General features: G+C 42.5%; 1 protein-coding gene across 7 annotated transcripts in view; it reads right to left on the bottom strand.

The window, feature by feature from the left end:
* The window catches only part of HDAC9 (histone deacetylase 9), a 474,032-nt gene that overhangs the window by 133,901 nt on the left and 320,284 nt on the right, over nucleotides 1-19,847 (bottom strand). For 6 of the 7 annotated variants that reach the window (XM_079947890.1, XM_079947891.1, XM_079947888.1 and 3 more), the window contains 2 exons: nucleotides 6,547-6,724; nucleotides 1,888-2,021 (listed from right to left, as the gene is read on the bottom strand). In XM_079947890.1, the coding sequence (XP_079804016.1) occupies nucleotides 1,888-2,021; nucleotides 6,547-6,724 (312 nt within the window). The remainder of the gene's footprint in view (nucleotides 1-1,887; nucleotides 2,022-6,546; nucleotides 6,725-19,847) is intronic. The other variant, XM_079947889.1, reaches the window with a different exon arrangement.

Here is a 19,847-nt window from a genome sequence, read left to right as displayed (position 1 = left end):
GGTTGCATTCATAGAAGCCAATGTACCACACTTTTAGATGCAGTAAGACCTGTGCCAGCAGTTGGTACTTCCTGGAAGCTGGGGAAGAGACTGATCGCCACTGACCTCCTCAACATTTGACTTTTGTTGCTGCCAACCTTCTCTGGAGTCGGCATATGGGAGTCAGCTGTATATCTTCTAATCTGGTGAGAGGACCCCTCCCCTCTGAACTGTATTTAAGCCAGACTCAATAGAGGGCAGAAAAACCAATACCAGACACTTGATTGCCAAACCTTCCATTTGCTTTGTATATATGCACTTAAATACTTTGTACTTATGTACTTAAATATTTATGTACTTCTTTAAAAAATATATACCGGTAACTATATAACTGAATTTATTCTGTGTTTGTTAAATTGTTGGTTTTTGTCATTTTTGAATTTAATGGCATGCTCTGCATTTGCATATATTTGTATTTTGATGTTTTGAATGTTTGTGGCAAGTTGCTTTGGGCACAGCTCATTGTGGGGAAAAGGCACATAAACCTCAATCAATCAATCAATCAATCAATTTGTTATCTGCTGTAATCTAAACCACAAAGCCTAGGGCTTGCCGATCAGAAGGTTGGAGGTTCGAATCCCCACGATGGGGTGAGCTCCCGTTGCTCGGTCCCAGCTCTTGCCAACCTAGCAGTTCGAAAGCACATTAAGTGCAAGTAGATAAATAGGTACCGCTCCAGTGGGAAGGTAAACGGCATTTCCATGCGCTGCTCTGCTTCACCAGAAGCGGCTTAGTCATGCTGGCCACATGACCCGGAAGCTGTATGCCGGCTCCCTCAGCCAGTAAAGCGAGATGTATGCTGCAACCCCAGAGTCGGTCACGACTGGACCTAACAGTCAGGCATCTCTTTACTTTTATCTAAAGATTATTTCCTTCCTATAGTCACCCACTATAGACATTTTGCTAATCTAAGTGGCTCACAGCAATTGGGTTAAGTGTTTGGCAGTTCTATATAAGGAGACCCCAATCCAACAGCACCTCGATCTAGCAATTCCTTAGAGGCCTGCTGGTTCCTCAGTCTTACATCAGGCAAGGCTCAGCTCCATCCATTCACAATGGCTGCATTTAGATGATACATCCTGGTCAAGTTATCAGTGAGCCCCATACACCCCACATGCAGCTGTTTTGCTCTTCCCTTCATGTGAACTGGGAAACAGGTCAGAAAGCACTGAAGTACAACTTCCCATTGTGATTAAACTGGTGGGGGACTATGGTTAATGGCTCCAAAAAAAGCCAAGGGTAGCCAACTTTAAACCATGGGTTCATATCACATCTTGTTTGGAAACAATCCACCATAATTTCCCATTTTTGACATAACAAAAAGCTACAGTTACACAATACATGTAAAGCATGTTACTTTCCCCCAAATATTCATGGGAACTGTAGTTCATTAAAGGGTGCTGGGAATTATATCTTTGAGGAAGATTTGCATTTTAAATTTGTGGTGTGTATGCGCACTTGTGCAAAGGAAAGAGGGAAGTTTATTATTATTATTATTATTATTATTATTATTATTATTATTAAAACCTATGTCCCCCCAAATAATTTTATGCTGGAAATTTGTGGTGCCCCCACAAATGAGATGTGAATGCCTCAGCGTTCAAATGGAAGCTGTACATGGAGTCACAAAAGGGGAAAAATAACTTAATCTGTCATTTTTTATATGTGGATATTATGATCCACACATGACTCCACGATGAGTCCATAGTTTGTTTATTTTTTATCATGAAGCACAAGGGATATTTACAGGGTTAGCTGCTTGGTGCTTACAGAAGGAATGGAAACACACGCTAATAATATTGCGCCTCCTAACATCAAACCTATTTGTATGGCCATGTTTTTGATTACCTCACACTTGTTTAGCAAACCACTTTCTTGCAGCCTCGACCAGATGCTTTGTATTCTTCCAGCGTGCTCAGGGTGGTTGCTGTAATTTCCACACATGCACTGGTGCTTCAACATTAGCGTGTCGTACGCAACACCTTCAGCATAAAGACAATATAACAAGAAATGATAAGCACGTTCTCAAGGACTGCCGCTCCCTATATAAACCTACCCAGACTCTGTGTTCCTCTTCTGAAGCCCTTCTTCATGTGCCACCTCCATGAGAGGTTCAGAGGCTGGCAGCGCAAGAGCAGGCCTTTTCTGCAGTGGCTCCCCACTTGTGGCATGCTTTTTCCAGAGAGGTTTGTCTGGTGCCTTCATGTTATATCTTTAGGTGCCAGGCAAAAACATTCCTCTTCAAGCAGGCCTTAGACTGATTAACGTTCTACAGCCTTTTAAATTTATTTGTGGGAAGGGGGTGTAATCATTTTGGTTTTAACTATTTATTTGTGCATTTACCTTGCATTTTTATCTTGTGGACTGCCCTGAGATTTTATGATGAAGAGAAGTATATAAAAACACAAAACAAAAAAACAAACAAACAAATGCCTAACCATTTGCCTTCTCAGTAAGCAACAGAGGGCCAACTACATGTGACAACCAAGTTTCACAAACCCTTCCCAGTCTCTTAGGGTGCAATTCAATCTTGTGCTGTTCTGATGACTCTCCCGACTTAACTCTGGTTTCTCTTCAGATCGTATAAATCTTTTTCCTCAGAGAATCGTTAATTCTGTTTGAATCCAGTAAAAATAAAATTAAAAATGCTGCATTTTTTGGCCTTTGTCAGAAATGTTCAGTTCAGACTGTTTGACAGTAATATATTTGCTCTTCTAACTGCATCGTGTCTGATGAAGAGTTTCTTGGTTTCAAAAAATGAAATCTGAATGGGTCCCCCCCCTTTCCTTCTTCATTCACTTCAAACATCTAAATTGATTTAGGATGTGCAAATAATTCACTTCTGCAGCTGCGGGTCACGCAGCACGTGTGCTACAGTACCACAACACAGCAACAGAGTTGCCTTCTAAAAATAGACAGTAGGATTCCCTAACACAATCCAGCCAAGGCTACGGCTCCCACCCCCAAAGTAAAGAGAGAAGAGACAAATGTTTTCAATTGCTAGCTGCTGTGGAATGTTAGTGGGAGATAATTATTCAGCCTGGAATGTTGTCTTCATTGAAGCCAGTGGCAAAATTCCCCACTGAAATCAGAAGATCCAATATTTTCACTTGCTCTTTTCCTCTTTCTGCAAAACCCTGCTCCTGCTTTAAGTCAGATTCTCATCTAATTGCAGTCCTGTAAATCGTGAACTTGCCTCCGCAGATGTCAGGGTGGAAATTGACCTCCAGAGAGAAATATACATGTATTTCAAATGCATCACTTTTTATTATCCTTAAGGCTCGCAGTGGGTGACAACCTTTATGAACGTTCACTGAATGGGGCGATGAAATATAGAGCAGGGAAGGATCCCAAACTTCTCCCTTGCCTGCCCGAGTGAAAAGCTGGGCATCAGTCTCAGAAAGAGGTCAGACTATCTGCTGTGAAATGGGTGCCATGAAAAGGCAGCAGAAGGGCTGTAGCTCATGCGGAACATCCTGGGTTCAGTCCCCAGCATCTCGAGGTAGGGCTGGGAGAGACTTGTGGGAACGTTCAGGGAGGCAGGAGAGGAAATATGTTTCTTAATATCCTTCCTAACTTGTGCTAGCAAGTTCTATACCTTAGCAGAGTTTTAACATTCCCCTTTAAACGCACAGCGAGTAGCTGGTTGCAAGCTTCTTTAAGCTTCTCAATATAGATTCCTGGTAAGATCCCTTAGTTCCCTCTTAAAAGAATAAACACGCCACAATCTTATTTGAGATATATAAAAGTAGTTTACTCACACCATCAGTTCACAGTTGGATCCCTGAAGACAGACTTAGTTACAGATATATATACATGTGGATCTACCCCATATGGGGGTTAATCCCAGTGACTGCAGACTGGCAGTCACTGCAGCTCACACGACGAAAGGAAGATGGAGAAGAAGGGAGGAGGGCTGCGGGCCTTGTGCTTTTGTTACCTGAACAGGTAAGGCCACGCCCGCCTCTAGTCACATGCAAGAGGAAGTATGTCCTAACCCAGGAGGAAACAGGAAGTTTTTGACTGGCTGGTTCAAAAATCCCCTTGCATGTCCACTCTAGGAAAACAAGGAATGTTGGGTACTTGACTGCTACTTATGTATCACATCCCCCAAGACTCCAGTCTGAAACCCTGGAGATCCACAGCCAATCACTGTAGACAATACTGAGCTAGATGGCCAATGGGTCTGACTAAATGGGCCAATAAGGCTGTTTCCTCTGTTCCTAGCTACTCAATGTATTACTGTTGCATTTTTACTGCCGATGTGTGGGAGAGGTGTTTGCAGAATTTTCTTTCTCAGTTACCAAAATAATTTGACTTGCCTTGACTTGTGGCATCGCGTCGACCCAGAAGTGGCCAGAAAAGGGGGTGGAATGGGCTTATGTGTGCTTCATCATTCACATGTGATGACCCGGAATGCAAATTGAGGGTTGCCTGTATATAAAGCCCTTAACAGCTTGCGACCGGTTCACGTAAGGCCTTGGCCCCATACCTGCCAATTCAGTCACTTTGATCTGCAAAACTTGCATGTCTACTAATGTCACACAAAGTTCTTTAGTGTGGCAGCATTTGTGCTTCAGAACTCCCTGCGACCTCACTTAACTCTTTCAGGTGCCCACCAAATCCCCTCTGCTTCAGCAGCCCTGTCTAGAGCACACCTATCTGTTTTTAATGCGTTATTTTTAGGTGCTTCTAACAATTTCTAAATGCTCACAATATGCTTTTGCCTCATTTTTAATTGAATTTTTTAAACAACAGACGTGTTTGCCACCCTGCCCAAAGGAACGCACACAGCAGAGAGTTAACTTATCAAAGATAACACTTACACTCGTTTCTACAGCTCTGGAGACCTGCACACACCAATCTGGCATCTAGACAGTTATTCCCAGATTTGCGCTCTGTGAAGCAGTTGTAGAATCAGGGGACCATTCATCCATTTATGCACCTTCCCCTGACGCGTTGTGCACATGTAGCCTGAGACTTCACCTGAGTGGAAGTTGCCTCTGTGCTTTCTGCTTCAATTTTTTCCTGGTTCTGGGAGACAGTGGGGCAGGGGAGGTAGGGCAGCATCCGGCCATTCACTGGCCTGGCCTGCATCTGCTTCCTTCTCTTCATCCAGCTCTGAAGCTTCCCCTGCCTCTGACTCTTTCCTCCTGGTGGGTACAGGTCAGACTCCAGTCCCTGGTATACACTCATCATTGTCCTGTTAGTCCCTGCATACCCCGGGCTCCGCTGGGAGGAAGGGTGGGGTATATATTTAATAAATAAATAAGAAAACAAATAATCACCCCTTGGATTTGCATGAGACTCTGTGAAAGGAAAGTCCCACAAGCCGGGCACAAGCAACACAGATTCCTCTGCCTTTGCTGTCAGTGACTCAGTGTTGACATTTGGAGCAAGGGGAGCGTGTCTGTATGGCCTTAGTTGAAAGCCTTAACGGGAGGATCAAGAGATTTCCAAAAGCTCAATATCAGGTCCATTAAAGTGAACCCACAGTGGCATGTGAAGAAAGTCAAGAAAAGAATCAAACAGGCTTTAAAATGAGATCAAACCCAGTAAACGTTGCTATTTTGTAATTATAATTATTATTTGTTAAATTTACATGACATCCTTTGTCTGAAGATCTCAGGGCAGTTCACAAGATAAAAATAAAGGATAAAAGCACAAAATAAATAGCTAAAACCAAAACAAACCCATAACAATAATTATAGCCCAATGCAACCCAAATACATTTCACGTATCATTCCTCATTATGGAAATTGTACTTTTTTTGTTTGCAAAAGTATCAACTTTCTATTATGGCTGAAATTTAGTGGATTTTAATCTCTGATACATTCGGATAAAAGGGAGAGTGTGGGATGTTACTGGGGTGGGGGGAAACCCACCCGCAAACCCTGAAGCCCCCTTCTTATCTCTCTGTAATTCAAAGAGCACATGCGTCAGCAAGCACCTACAAATACCACAAGCTCATGCCAATCAGCCTTTGCTGAAAGCAGGTATCCCTTCCCCGTAACTGATCAGGTCATTTGTGTCTCGATTGTGGCTTTGCTTGTCACACCTTCTGCATCAGTGAGTGGCATTCTTACTGGGGGCGAACGACGAGCCTCAGCGTTATATATACCCCAGTCATGCAATTTCATAAGGGTCTTGTTTCAACTTGGTGGTGGTCTCAACAGAGGCAAAAAAGAGGCAACATGGAGGGAGGGAGAAAGAAACAAAAGGGGGGGTGGAAATGACATGAGTTGGGGAGGGAACCGAAATGCACCTGTTGCTCAAGTTATGGAGCCAAGTCAATGGTATTAATTTATGAGTGTGTGAATATTATCTCTTATCAGCTGCACTCGTTGACTGGCAGCCAATAAAGCATCATAAAGTCCAGTAGGATTGAGGTTAGAAATGAGTGCATTGATACGGCTACAAGAGGCATTCGTGGCATTTAAATCAATTGATCCTACATGAAGCGTGCATTTACTCCGCCTGTTAAGCAGAGCCTTCAGGGAGTCCTACCAGTCATGAAGCTATGAGCTACAGGCTGATCCACCGCTGGGTGAGGTAATGCTGGAGTCGCTGGGGAAGACTGTGTCCTGGCAATGGGCTGGCGCCTGTCCAACTGCGCCATGCCAACTGCAGCCATCTGAGCCCGGTACATTTGCAACTGCTGGATTCGCCGGCGCTCCAGGATCTGCTGTTGTCAGGAAAGAAGCACAGTGGAAAGAAATGTGAGAAGGGATCAAGACTGGAGGGAAATGTGTGCAAAGTAAACAAGGGTGGGCAAAGGCCCACCTGAGAGCTATTCAAAAAATCTGCCCAATAGATGTGTTCACACTGAACCTCTCCAAGTGCCCCTATTTTCCAGAGACAGCTCTGGAGTTACAGAAGCCGCCCCAGTTTCTGATTTGATCCCAGAATGTCTTGCTTTTCCTTAGGATGTCTCTATTGTCATCAGAGAAATGTTGGAGGAAATGTTGGAGGATATGTGGAAACCCCCCCCACACACACACGAGCCAAGGAGATAAGTAACTATAGAGCCTTTAGGAGACTTCTGAAGGTAACCCTGTACAGTGGTACCTCGAGTTAAGAACTTAATTCGTTCCAGAGGTCCGTTCTTAACCTGAAACTGTTCTTAACCTGAAGCACCACTTTAGCTAATGGGCCCTCCTGCTGCCGCTGCGCCACTGGAGCACGATTTCTGTTCTTATCCTGAAGCAAAGTCCTTAACCTGAAGCACTATTTCTGGGTTAGCGGAGTCTGTAACCTGAAGCGTATGTAACCCGAGGTACCACTGTATAGGGAAGTTTTTTAATGTTTAATGTTTTATTATGTTTTTATATAGGTTGGAATAGGAGGTTCCCTATTTTCATCGGAGAAATGTTGAAGGGTATGTCAGAGGCTGCATCTCTTGCTAGGCCCAGAATAAGTTCTGCATCCTCCACCAGGTAGCTGCAGAAGAAAACTCCCATTAGGGGAATACAGAGACTGGAAAGAAAGGGATTCAGTAACAAGATCTCAAATGAGGCCACATGATCTAAACAGAAGAGATCACCCAATACAGCTTCAGAGAGATGATCAGATAAGGTGGACACTTCAGGAATGCTTATTGATTCAAGCAACAAATAATAAAATTATTTTCACAGTGACTCAGCCCTTAGGTATGACTCATATCAGTTTTCCTAATGCTCCAGTACAATTCTAATGCTCCATTGCAGAGCCCCACATGGGCTTTGACACACATGTGTAGCTCTTGTGCATGCAGGGTGTCATATATATTTCAATGAAGGGAACAGATCCTTGGAAAGAGAAAGGTTCGTCGAGATCTACGTCTCCCATTGAAGTGAATGGAGTATTATTTCCACATTAGCAATGACCCCTTGGCTCCATTCCCAGTTATTTAAGAAGTCCTTCACCATGTGAAAAGGGACCCAAGCCTTACATCTAATAACTGTCACACTAACGTGGATTTAATAAAACAACTCTTCTTTGTTCAAGGACTTTACATGGGAAAACTCTATTTCGGAATAATAGAACACATGATTTTACCCAGTAAAGTGGTCTCCTAATAAATCATATGCTATCTCAACAGGGTGTGAATAATATCATTGTGCTTCGGCCTGCTTATTCAATTCCTCGCTTGGGCTTTCTGAATTATTAGGGGTGCTTACGCAACAGGCAGCTGGGGGAGATGCTTTACTTGGGGAGGGGGAAATCCCGATGACTAGAAGTACAAGACACAAAATATTCCTCATAACCCCACCCAGCACCCCTGCAAAAACCACATCCAGCCACACACACTAATAATGTGGGAATATTTCCTTCACACACAAGCCCCAATTGGACTATAAAAATCATAGAATTGTCCAACGTGGGGCACGAACTCATAACCCTGGAATTAAAGAGTCTCATGCTCTCCCGACAGAGCTATCTCAGGTCTTATCCTGACACTTTAAACAGTAACGACTTCTCCCAAAGAATGCTGGGAACTGTAGTTTGTTAAGGGTGCTTAGAGTCATTTGGGTACCCTTATTGCCTTCACTGCAATTCCCAGAGTCCCCCAAGAAGAGGGACTGACTGTTAACCACTCTGAGAATTGCAGCGCTAATTTTGTACCTTTCTTGAGCACAGATGTGCACAAAATGTGTATAGATGCAAACTGAGAATCACTATAATTTAAATAGAAATTCTGTACATCTCACCATCATGGGAAAGACTGTGGCCGGGTGATCACTGTTGATGACCAACCTCAAGGTTCCTTTTCACCCTTCTTATTCTGCTTTGTTTTCAAAGAAATGCTTTTCCAATAGAGAACTGTCTGTAAATGGCCACCCTAAATTCATCTGACCCTCTCTCACTGCCATCTCTGCCCAAAGCAACTCCACTGAAGTGATCTTGGAAGCTATGGAGGTGCTTCTAATGTGTTCGCCATTTCTCAGGGAGTGGAATCTTTGGGGCATTGCTGTATTTAATGTGAGATCACTCATTGCCAGAGTGAGTTAATTTCGGGTTGGGCAGGGAGGAGTGGGGGTGTCTATACTTGCTGAGCTAGGTAGAACGAGAGGATCAAAATGTGGAAAAATAAAATTAGGGCTGTGTTAGCACATACTATATTACAGGCTGTGCAGCACAGCAGAGTTTCCAGCTTCTGATGTCTCCAACTGATTTTGGACCAAGGAAAGCAGAATACATTTTAAAGTAATCATAGCAACTGAGACCAGTGGAATTATGCGGATGTACAGGAAAGCCCCAGTAAATGTTAATGGATATTCTGGCATTAGCAAGACTTGGGGGGGGGGGAAAAGAGCGGGGAGGGAGATGAAATCCCAAGGGTGCACAAGGAAATAGAGATTTTATTGGCCCAATGCACATTTTAAAAGCTTGCCACTGCGTTCTCTTGTTGTCCTAACAGAATTACACCACATAATGGCATGCTTTCAAAGTACCACCGAATAATTTTAATTCAAAGTGCACTTTGAATAAATAAAATATTTATTTTTGTGCACCCCATGGGGTTTCACTGCCCCCCCTACTTATTTCCCTGTTATTGGTACTGCCTTCTCTTACTTTGGTTTCTTTAGCCTGTGACTGGCCTCAAAGGCAAATGCAAATTAGTGAGCAATCAAAGCATTAAATCAATTCTCCTATTTGGAGCATCAGGAAGATGCTATGAAATTGGCTTTTGTCCTCTCTCTCTCCCTCTCTCTCTCTCTCTCTGTGTGTGTGTGTGTGTGTGTGTGTAATGACTGCTGCACTATCTTAAAAATCAAACCATAAGCAGATCAAGGACTTCTGCTGGCACTTTGGCACTGGGGCCTGTTTCTGTACCCCCACAAGAGCAATTCCATTACACTACTAAACAAACCAGTTTTCATTACATCCAGCTTTTTTAGCATTCACTCTTCCCAAAATTAAAGCCGCTCCAGAATTTATTTATTTTTTCATCATTCACTGAGAGAGAATCACAAATCAATTGTTTCGTTGTGCAGTTTCGGATCACGTAACACACCACGACGCAGTTTCCTAAGCACACACCACACTCTTGAGGAAAGCCACAATGTGGGACAAACATACATGCCATGTGTAAATGTGGTGGGAAGCCATGCAGGAGATAGTCATGAAATAGACACATATGAGTCTGCCGCACATTCTGGCACGCAGTGTGCTCTTCCTACATAGAAGTGGTATTTCTGTAAGAAATTGTCTTAGTTAAGGTATTCCAAAGAGGAGAGTTAAGCAACACCACCTTAGTTCTTTTCTGAGGATGTGAGAACTTAGATTACAGGCTGTAATCCTGGAGACAGTTACTAGGGAGTAACTCCCATTTAACTCAGTGGGGTTTTCTGAGAAGGCATATACAGTCGTACCTTGGAAGTCAAACAGAATCCGTTCCAGAAGTCCGTTCGACTTTCAAAACTTTCAAAACCAAAGCGCAGCTCCTGATTGGAAGCTGCAGAAGCCTCATCGGACATTCGGCTTCCAAAAATAGTTTGCAACTGGAACAGTCACTTCCGGGTTTACAGCATTCGGAAGCCAAAATATTCGAGAACTATGCTATTTGAAAACCAAGGTATGACTGTATAGGATTGTACCATTAACCTGCAATCCTCTATCCACTGACCTAGGAGTAAGTCGACTGAACTCAGCCAGACATGCTTCCGAGTAGACATTCACATGAGTATGCTGTTAATCTAGACTCCTATGAACATTTGCTTAGGAGAAAGATCAGTTGAGCTCCCTGGGGTTTACTTCTGAGCAGGCATGCATCTGATGGTGTTACTACTTTTTTTAAGCTGAAATACATACCATACCATACATACAACAATATTTACTTGTTGAGGGGATCTGTGCTGTGTTTTATCAAAACCAAATCTGGGTTTGGAACGAGATCTAATTATTACTGATGCTCTTCCATCTTGCCCATGCATGTTCAATGGATCATGCGAGTGTGATTAATTTTTCAAAATAAGTTTTAACTATACATGGTAAGAGTACGAAGACCTGAAATCCCAGATCGTGCAAAATGTTGATTCTAATTGTTCTGTTTAGCTGGCCTTGGCTTGTGACAAGCTTGGTATTTTACAGATTTCCTACCTGCCACCCTCCCTTTTAGCAAGTGAAGTTACACAGATGACTCTTCTTGAAGCTCACCTCTTTATTCCTAATTATCTTGGCCCTGTGTTCACTCAGTGAAATACTGCCGTTGTCTCTGAGAGTTCTCATTCGGGATGAGTGACAAACTAAATTATCCAGCATTTTGATATGTAAAAAGAAAACCCCACTGAAAGGCAATCATGCATTTTAATTTTTTTTGCTACCAACAGATTTTTCACTGCTGTATTGGCACTGATCCATAACTTGATGATGGAAACTGCAACAATACCCAGAGGGTCACAGGTAGTATACAATAACTAGATAAGAACAGTGATCTATACACAACACTAGCCATTGGTGATGATAGTGTCTTTTTAGCTATGCTATGCTAATTTAGATTGTAGGTGGAGCTAAATCTGCTTTTCCAGTTAGGTCTGCCTTGCACAGAATTAAATTTGCTAAGACAATCTAGGTCAGCAGCTTCAGCTCTCTTCATTGGAGACTTTGGGGTCAACAAGGGAGTGACCTGGGAGACTGAAATGTTTCCCCACTAGTTTCTGAATGCTGCCATTTTTAATAATGCCTCTTTTACTTGCTGTATTAAAATATTTGCACCCTGCTTTTCCAAAGAAAAATCGAAGTGATCTACAATTAAAAAGGCAAAGGCACTGTAAAAACAACATCATTAACAAAAATACCCAAAAAGCAACAGATGAGCCACTTATGAAACAACCAACCCAAAATGATTTGAGTGAGGACTACGTTCAAAATAAATAAGGCAATTTTTTTTGTTCGGGCTTGAGGATGCCTCAAACAAAGATGATGTTTAAGATGCTGTCCTATTTGATGAAAGAGCCTTGTTTGAAAATGAAACCATTTTATATTAGTGCAAACTGGCAGTTATAAGTACTCCTTCCATAGCTGAAAGAATGTTTCTTTTTTTAAAAAAATAATATTTATTAAAGATTTTCAAATATAACAGAAAAAGAAAAACATCCAAATTTGAAACCTAATTTTCATTAGCATCTTTCCAGGACTTCCCCTCCCCTCCCCCTCTTGTATTCCAATTCTTTCAAATAGATTCAACAAATTCTTACCCCAAATTTTAAAATTATTTGTCATTGACCCAATTTAAAAAATATTTTCCCATCCCCTAAAATCGACCTGTTCCCTTCCACGAGTTCCCCTCTTTAATATGCAATACAGATTGAAATAAACAGAAAAATAGAAAAAAGAATAAAATGTAATTTAACACCCTTTGGATTCCAAATTTCCCTCCCCCCTTTCCCAGTTGCGTTCCCAATGTCCGTCAATATCTACTGTCATCCTGGAGCTCCCACATCTAAACCACAGTCCTTCACCAGTCCGCTTTGCCGTCTTTTTATTAGTCTTTGCCGTCTTTTGGTCATCTTTGATTTCACATGTCCAATCTTGGAAGGAGTCTATCTTCCAACTTTGTCCAGTTCTTGTTATTCTTGTTGTTCTTGTTGTTCTCTCTCCTCCTCTTTTTTTTTTTTTCCTGCTCTCCTGCACAAATGTTCTAATTCCAAAAAGCTTCTAATTCCTCTGCAGAGGCTTTGTTATTCAGGAACAAAACATTACGTCAAGTCCCTTCCATTCTTCAATAGATAAATCTATTGTCTCCTTTAGTGTGTAGACCTCTGTAGACAAAATAGTGTTCCATTTCTGCAGTTTCCCAGGAGATAAAAAGTCCTATTCAAATTCGATGCCAACAATACTTGTAGTGTCCCACAGCTCCTCTAGAGGGATTATAGTAACTCAGTTTCCTTCCCGATCACACCCAAAAGTAACTTATTATTCCTTGTTTTAAACAATTTATATCCAATTTGTAACAAATGTAACCAGCAAAGTCCTCGTAACAAAGTTCTCTTTTTGTTCTTCCGCTTTGACAGCTCCTTTGACAGCTGTCAAAACCTCTATTTCTCCTCTCCCGGCGCTCTTACGGATCGCTCCCGGGGTTTCCGGGGGGGGGGGTTGCCTTTTAATTCACATTCCACTTTTCTCCTCCAGCCCAGTCTTATAATTTTCCATCGCGAAGTTAATAATTTTATCAAAAAAAGGTTGCACTCGATCTTAGTTGTCAAATCCTTTGCTTTAGCTCCTCTACAACAGGGGGGAGGCTGACTTTCTTTTTATACCTCCCCCGCTCGCTCCGAATTTAAAAAGAATTTTTCCCCTTTTTTAATCCAAGTTCCAATTACTCACGGGTTATTCTTTTAAAGTCCAAATTTTCAATGGAAGAAGTCAGCGCTCTCCGTCGAATGGCATGCGGCTTCGCTCGGCAGGGGAAGCGGAGGACTCACAGCACCACCACCCCCGTCACCCGCTCCGCAGCCTTTAAAAAGGCTCCTTCGCGGGTCGGGGGGGACGCAAACGGTGCCCGCCAAGTCACCATGCCCATGGGTTTCAGCGCCCATGGTTTTTGAGGGTCCCCGCATCGCTGGCGCGGTAGAACCCAGCCCCTGCCAAGCAGGCTCCCTCCGGAGCTCGGAGGGAGTCCGCCATTCGGCGATGGTGCCAACCCGGAAGTTTTGCGCCAACCCGGAAGTTTTGCATAGCTGAAAGAATGTTTCATGGCCATAGAATGCCTCTCAAAACCCCTTGCTGGGTCTCACAATGGAGGAAGTAAGTTGTTGCTCTCAAGTGCTGCTTGAGGGCTTCCTATGGGCATCTGGTTGGCCACTGTGAGAAGAGGAGAATATGGTCCTTTGGTCCTCTCCAGCAGGACTCTTCTTCTGGAAGGGACTACCCACTGGGACTGATATCATATTTCATTGTTCTGTGTTAAATACCCAGAAGGTAAAACTGGGATCTGCACAACTGATTAAACGGCTGCTGAGGAAACAGTCAAAGATGAATGCCGGATTCGTGGTTAGGCAATATAAGCCACAACTGGGATTCCTAAAGTGGTTTAACCACCAGAGAGCATTGTGTGGGGTGTGAATCAATGGTTCACCCTTTCAAGCCCCTCTCATGTTTGCTTATCATATGACAGGAAAGCGGGAGCAATTTAAAATGCCTAGAACGTCTACCACATGAGGAGTTTAATTGCTATGTATGGTACACCATAGTGGGATATTTGCAAGTGCCCTCCGAGTGATACATATCATTCAGAATAATGAGTCCAGTTCATAGACTCAAGACCTAAAATGGCTGACCACAGAGCCTCTCTGTTCCTCAGACTCTGTAATTGCTCTAGATTCTCTCCTATTGACAGCTCTGTATTTCAACAGCCTCAAGTTTTCTTCCTATAGCTTTATCTATATTGCTATTGGTTATCTAGCTAGATACAGGTTTAAATCTACACACAGAGAGCTGAATTTCAACCTTCATAATAAGAGTTCCCTTTTAAAAAGAGAGATATTGAAATTCACCCTTAGTTCTCCTGCATGTGGAAACATGGAAAGCACAAGAGCAGTGTAGGTTTGTGACAGACTTATGACATGTTGTAGCAAAAGGAAATCTTCCTAGATCTATCCATGACATGCTTTGTGCCACCAGTTACTTTCAAAAGCACACCAGAGATGTTCTCCTGGGTGATTTTCCTAAGTTGCCTCACTTGGTAGTAGTTACTCAGAAGCCTAATGCTGCCCTCAACCTGCATTGCTTTTGTATGGAACATTTTTACCTCAGTGTCCTCACTTTCTTTCCTATGTACAGCGCCTGCTGGTCCCTATGTCCTGGTAGAACGTCATTGGCTTCATTTAAATCCTCCAAAATAACAGAGACGTTCTCAGCCAGTAAGTGCTGGTGAGTCAGTTTGCTAGCTATAACCGCCGGGGAGAGTGAATTGTTATCTGAGTCAGGGGTGGTGATGGAGGCAGGGAGTATCTCAACCATCACCATGGAAGCACTGGTACGGCCATGAGCAAGGGTAGCTACAAAGTGCTAGCAGAGGTGCTGAGATCAAGATAGTTATCCAAAAATTGCAGAGATGTCCTTCTCCACTCAGCTGCTAACTAGCAAGCTACCTCCCTGGCTATCACTAGTGCACAATAGTATTCATAAGGCGATTCAGATATGCTTCTCAACATTTGCCATTCCCAAATAACAGGGATCAAGTAGACCTGGGATGTCTGAAGAGGTCCAGCAAGCAAGGAACATCTTTAGCTATATAGCACATAAAACTCCTCAGTTTCTCCACTTGACACAAATAAGGGACTTAAGATTTGTCCCATCATAAACAACCATAATTTTTGGAGAACTAGTCTGAAGCAATGGATGATTAGCTACTTTGAAAACCTTGTTCCTTTGAGATTTAAGCTGGGTTGACCTTGTAGCTGATTATGCAGCCCGGTGTCTTTGAGAATCGCCAGCATTCCTGATTGCAGTCCCCGGGCCTTTGCCTGCTCAAATTAAGGGAAGGACAGGAGATCAGGCCAATTGCCTAAGGGTCTGTTTCCAGTGTGGTTGATCAAGGCACACAATGTCGACAAAAATCCCCATGAGTGGAAAGGGTGGCTTCACTGGGATTGATTATCCGTGTTGCGTGTCTGTTATGCAGTTGAATCAGGGAACGGTCCGCGAGTAGTTCTTTTGTCATTCCAAAGAGGAATTGCTATTCCTTGCAATGCATCTTTTAATGAAGACCCTTTGCATTCTGTACATTCATCATGTATGTCTCACCAGCTCGTTCAACCACTAACTCCCAACTGGCATGAGTGGCATGAATTTTGGCAACATGCCTTCCATTCTTTTGGCTTTTGGCACACGGGACTGATGAATACCAGCAGAAACATTCAGAGGCACCCACAAAGAAGAAACGGTTTATATCATAAATGTTCAAGTGCACAATACTCAAGGCACCTTGAATGAGATGAACTTTGCAATTTTTGGGTGGTGGTGGTGAAACAAGGTTCAGAGTTTGAGTGCAGTGCATATGCCAGTTCCTCCCAGCCAAACATTTCAGAGAGTATCAGCACAATGGTCCAATTATTGACAATTTTAATAATGTTTTGACAATTTAATAATGTTTTGTGGATGTGTTAACTGATTTTTTTACGATTTATTATGATTTTGGATGCTGTATGACATTCCTTGATATACAGGATTATAAACAAACAAACAAACAAACAGAGAAACAAGAGGAACTGGGAGCCAGGAAGTTCTCCAGAAGATCAGAGTTGAGGGATGAAGCCAGGCCTGGAGACCAGGTTGGGCTCATCACAGGAATAAAATAGGAAATATTGTACAAATGAGTGGCTGAGTGCTCTGTGACTTTTGGGATCTTAAGGAACCCATGCACAAATTTCTGCATAGACTCAAAGCATCATCATCATCATCATCATCATCATTAGGTGTTGCAAATTCCTTCACCATAGATGATGACAGAAAGATAAATCAGCAGGAGTTTTGCCGGACACAGTTTCTCCTTCCCTTCTATTTTGAGCATGGAAAAGGGAGAAGCACAGCAGTGGCCTCTGACCCAGGCAGATACAGAAGCAGGTGGTCTCTGTTGTACTAATAAAAGGGACTTTGCTGAGGAAAAGATGGATGGAGAGATGATGGAAGAATGAATAGGAAGTCCTGGGGCTATTTGTTTTTGTGTTTATTTGTTGTAGAGAATGGCTTATTCCTTTACTTTGTTTCCTAGCTAACAGTGAGAGGGCAGGTTTCAAGCTGGCAAAGAAGTTGAGGAGATTTGGGAGTCGACAGCTTAGCTGCAGGACAGGAACAGCTGGTTTTCCTTGGCCTCTCCTTAAGTGCCCTTCCCAACTGTTGCTCTTCTTGACTATATGGCCAGCTAAGTGCAGCTTGGCAGGATTCTTACAATAAGTCATCAGAGTGGTAAGGAGAGTTGAGTCTTTGTCAAGGTGGCATTAAAAGGACTGAGGGCCCTGGTGCTGTTTCTAAAATGCCCCCTTCCCTACAAAAGGAATATACAATATGGACTAAAAAAATATTATTGAGTTCAAGTGCATTTATTTTGTCTTCCTATATAAATAAAAATGTATGCTATCGTCACACTCTGCAATTTGTGTGCAGCCGTGCCAATGGCAGCATGAGGAACAAGAAGCAGGCCATTTAACAGAGGTGGGGTGTTTCACCTCCCCCTCAAATAAATGTGCCTGCAGTGAGCTGTGGGGGGAATAGGCAAGGGAGTTGGTGAGGTGTAAAGGGAGAGGGGTTGGTCAGGTGTGGGAGAAGACTAATGGGGCAGGCAGGGTTGCCGAGTGGAGCAAGCAGGAAAGGCACCCTCTAGTCAGAAATATCTGTACATTGCAACAAATATTTGTACAACTGCAAGATGGAGATGATGAGGCATGAAGTGGGTTAAATGACAAGGAGTGAAAGCAAACTTGCAGACATTTACAGGTTCTTAAATTGAGGTTGGAATTGTGGCCTTGGCATATTTAGGAGCCTGTAGAGGTTTTGGCCAAGAAACCAATAAAAAATAAATGTCAGAACATTTTTTAAAAAATAAATAATTAATTAAATTCATAAATAAACCAGACAGGCAGTGATCGTTTCAGGCACATCCATCACACCAAAACTGGAAGTAACCTGAAAATTTCACAAAAATGGCAGAACAGAGCAGGAAGGGGGCAGAATGGGGTGTTTGCAGGCTTTTTCAATGGTGTTTCAAATATACATGATTTCACTGTAATTAATTTAATTTTAATTAAGTCATAATTAAAACTGCAGTGCCTGTGATTCTGTTGGACTCAGTTGGATCAAAGAACACTAATGAAATAACACTTTTGGTGCTGCTATGGTTGGACTCCAACTCCCATCAGCTCCAGCCAGTGTAACCAATAGTCAGAGAGATTATGAGAGTTGTAGTTCAGCGTCATCACAAGTTCTCCATTTTTGCTTTATGATGCAAATCACAAAGCCAGCACAGATGTTACTGCAGGCAATTTACTTGCAGGTAATTATGGTATTTTTCCGTGTATAAGGCTAGGTTTTTCTCCTAAAAAATAATGTCAAAAATTAGGGGGTGTCTTATACACAGGGACATCTCCCCCCATTTTCTTAAATCTGAGTCCCCAAAAATAGGGGGCATCTTATACATGGGGGTGACTTATAGACGGAAAAATACGGTAACTCTTGCTGCTAGCTAGAGGTCTGCCTATTCATGGGACCGGTGTGACTTAATGAAGAATATGTCTCATCCGTGATTAGAAAAAGCCACATCCTGTAGAAAGGGAAGTGTGTGGGTATCAGGACACAAGGGCAGTAAAGGCAAAGGAATATAAATGAGTGGCTTCTAGACTCTTAAAACCCAGCCGAAATGTTTTAGAAGTGGAGACGGCAATAGATGCAGACCAGATATTTCCCAGATACTTTTTCTCTACAACACGAGGACTTACATTTCCCCGAATTAACTGGAAGCCTTAAGATGCCAGTCAGCTGCTGTTTGAGCATAGCTCTGTGGGAGACCACATGCTTTGTATGAAGATGAGATGTTCCTGAGCTCCCTCAGTCCCTGACAACTCCAGCTAAGATGGGAAAGCCCCCTTCCTGCCTCAGATCCTGGTAGGGATGGATGGAGTACTCTCTTTCTGGGCTGTGTCAATTTTACATGTGTTTATTCCTAAGTCTGTTCCATTCCCACATTAATCTGCATATTTCTAAAGAAAAGAAAAACCATACAACATTCTTATTTAAATATGTACTTAAATGTGTGTTTTAAAATGCATACCCACATATGTACTTTTTCACAAGATACCTATTTAAATCCACATTTTATCCCAATACAGTGGTACCTCTGGTTACATACTTAATTCGTTCCAGAGCTCAGTTCTTAACCTGAAACTGTTCTTAACCTAAAGCACCACTTTAACTAATGGGGCCTTCTGCTGCTGCCACGCCCCCGGAGCACAATTTCTGTTCTCATCCTAAAGCAAAGTTCTTAATCTGAAGCACTATTTCTGGCTTCGGCAGCACATATACTAAAGCAAAGTTCTTAACCTGAAGCACTATTTCTGGGTTAGCAGAGTCTGTAACCTGAAGTGTATGTAACCTGAAATGTATGTAACCCGAGGTACCACTGTAAATGCAATTCCAAAACTATTTTACCCCCAAACACACCCCTTTCCGTGCATTTTGGCATGCTTATAGAGCCAAGAATTGTATTGCAAAATTCAGAGAAGTGTGAATCCTGAAGGCTAATTCTGTTCTGATCTGCACATTAGTCTCAGAAGTGCACATTAGGTCAGGTTGCAATAAAATGTGGGCCAAACATAATCATCCTCCATCCCTTGAACACAGCATTTCTAGAAAGCAGCTATATTCACCCTTCTTCTGTGAATGGATAAGTCCTCATTCCGGACCACAATGTTTGGAGTTACAACCCTTTTGGTTGCGTTTAGATGCATGAGAGGAAGATACAAATTCTCAGCAGGATGAACAGCAATGGAAGAAAGGGAGGAGATTCTAGAAAGGAAAATGGAGGCATTAAGGAGTTAATAGCTGCCACCCATGCATATTCTCCAATTGGTGTCTGAATAAGTACCAAACAAGGTTCCAGGTTCCTATAGACGGAACATGAGAAATAGCAGGCACTGAATGTGATGCTTCAGAAAGCAAACATGCACTTGGAAAGCTTAATAACAATCATTTTAATAATTTAATAATAATAATTTTATTGCTGACAGCCTGTCCATCTGCATTATTTGATCACATGCTTTGCAACAGCCAACCTTACTAGTTCATTCCAGAGTTCTCCCCTTCCTCAGATGGACTAGTTCCATGGGCTTTGA

This window comes from Podarcis cretensis (genome assembly GCF_951804945.1).
Source record: "Podarcis cretensis genome assembly, chromosome: 12".
Lineage (NCBI taxonomy): Eukaryota > Metazoa > Chordata > Lepidosauria > Squamata > Lacertidae > Podarcis > Podarcis cretensis.
Note: the sequence above shows the minus strand (reverse complement) of the source record. Positions and strands in the feature narration are given on the sequence as shown.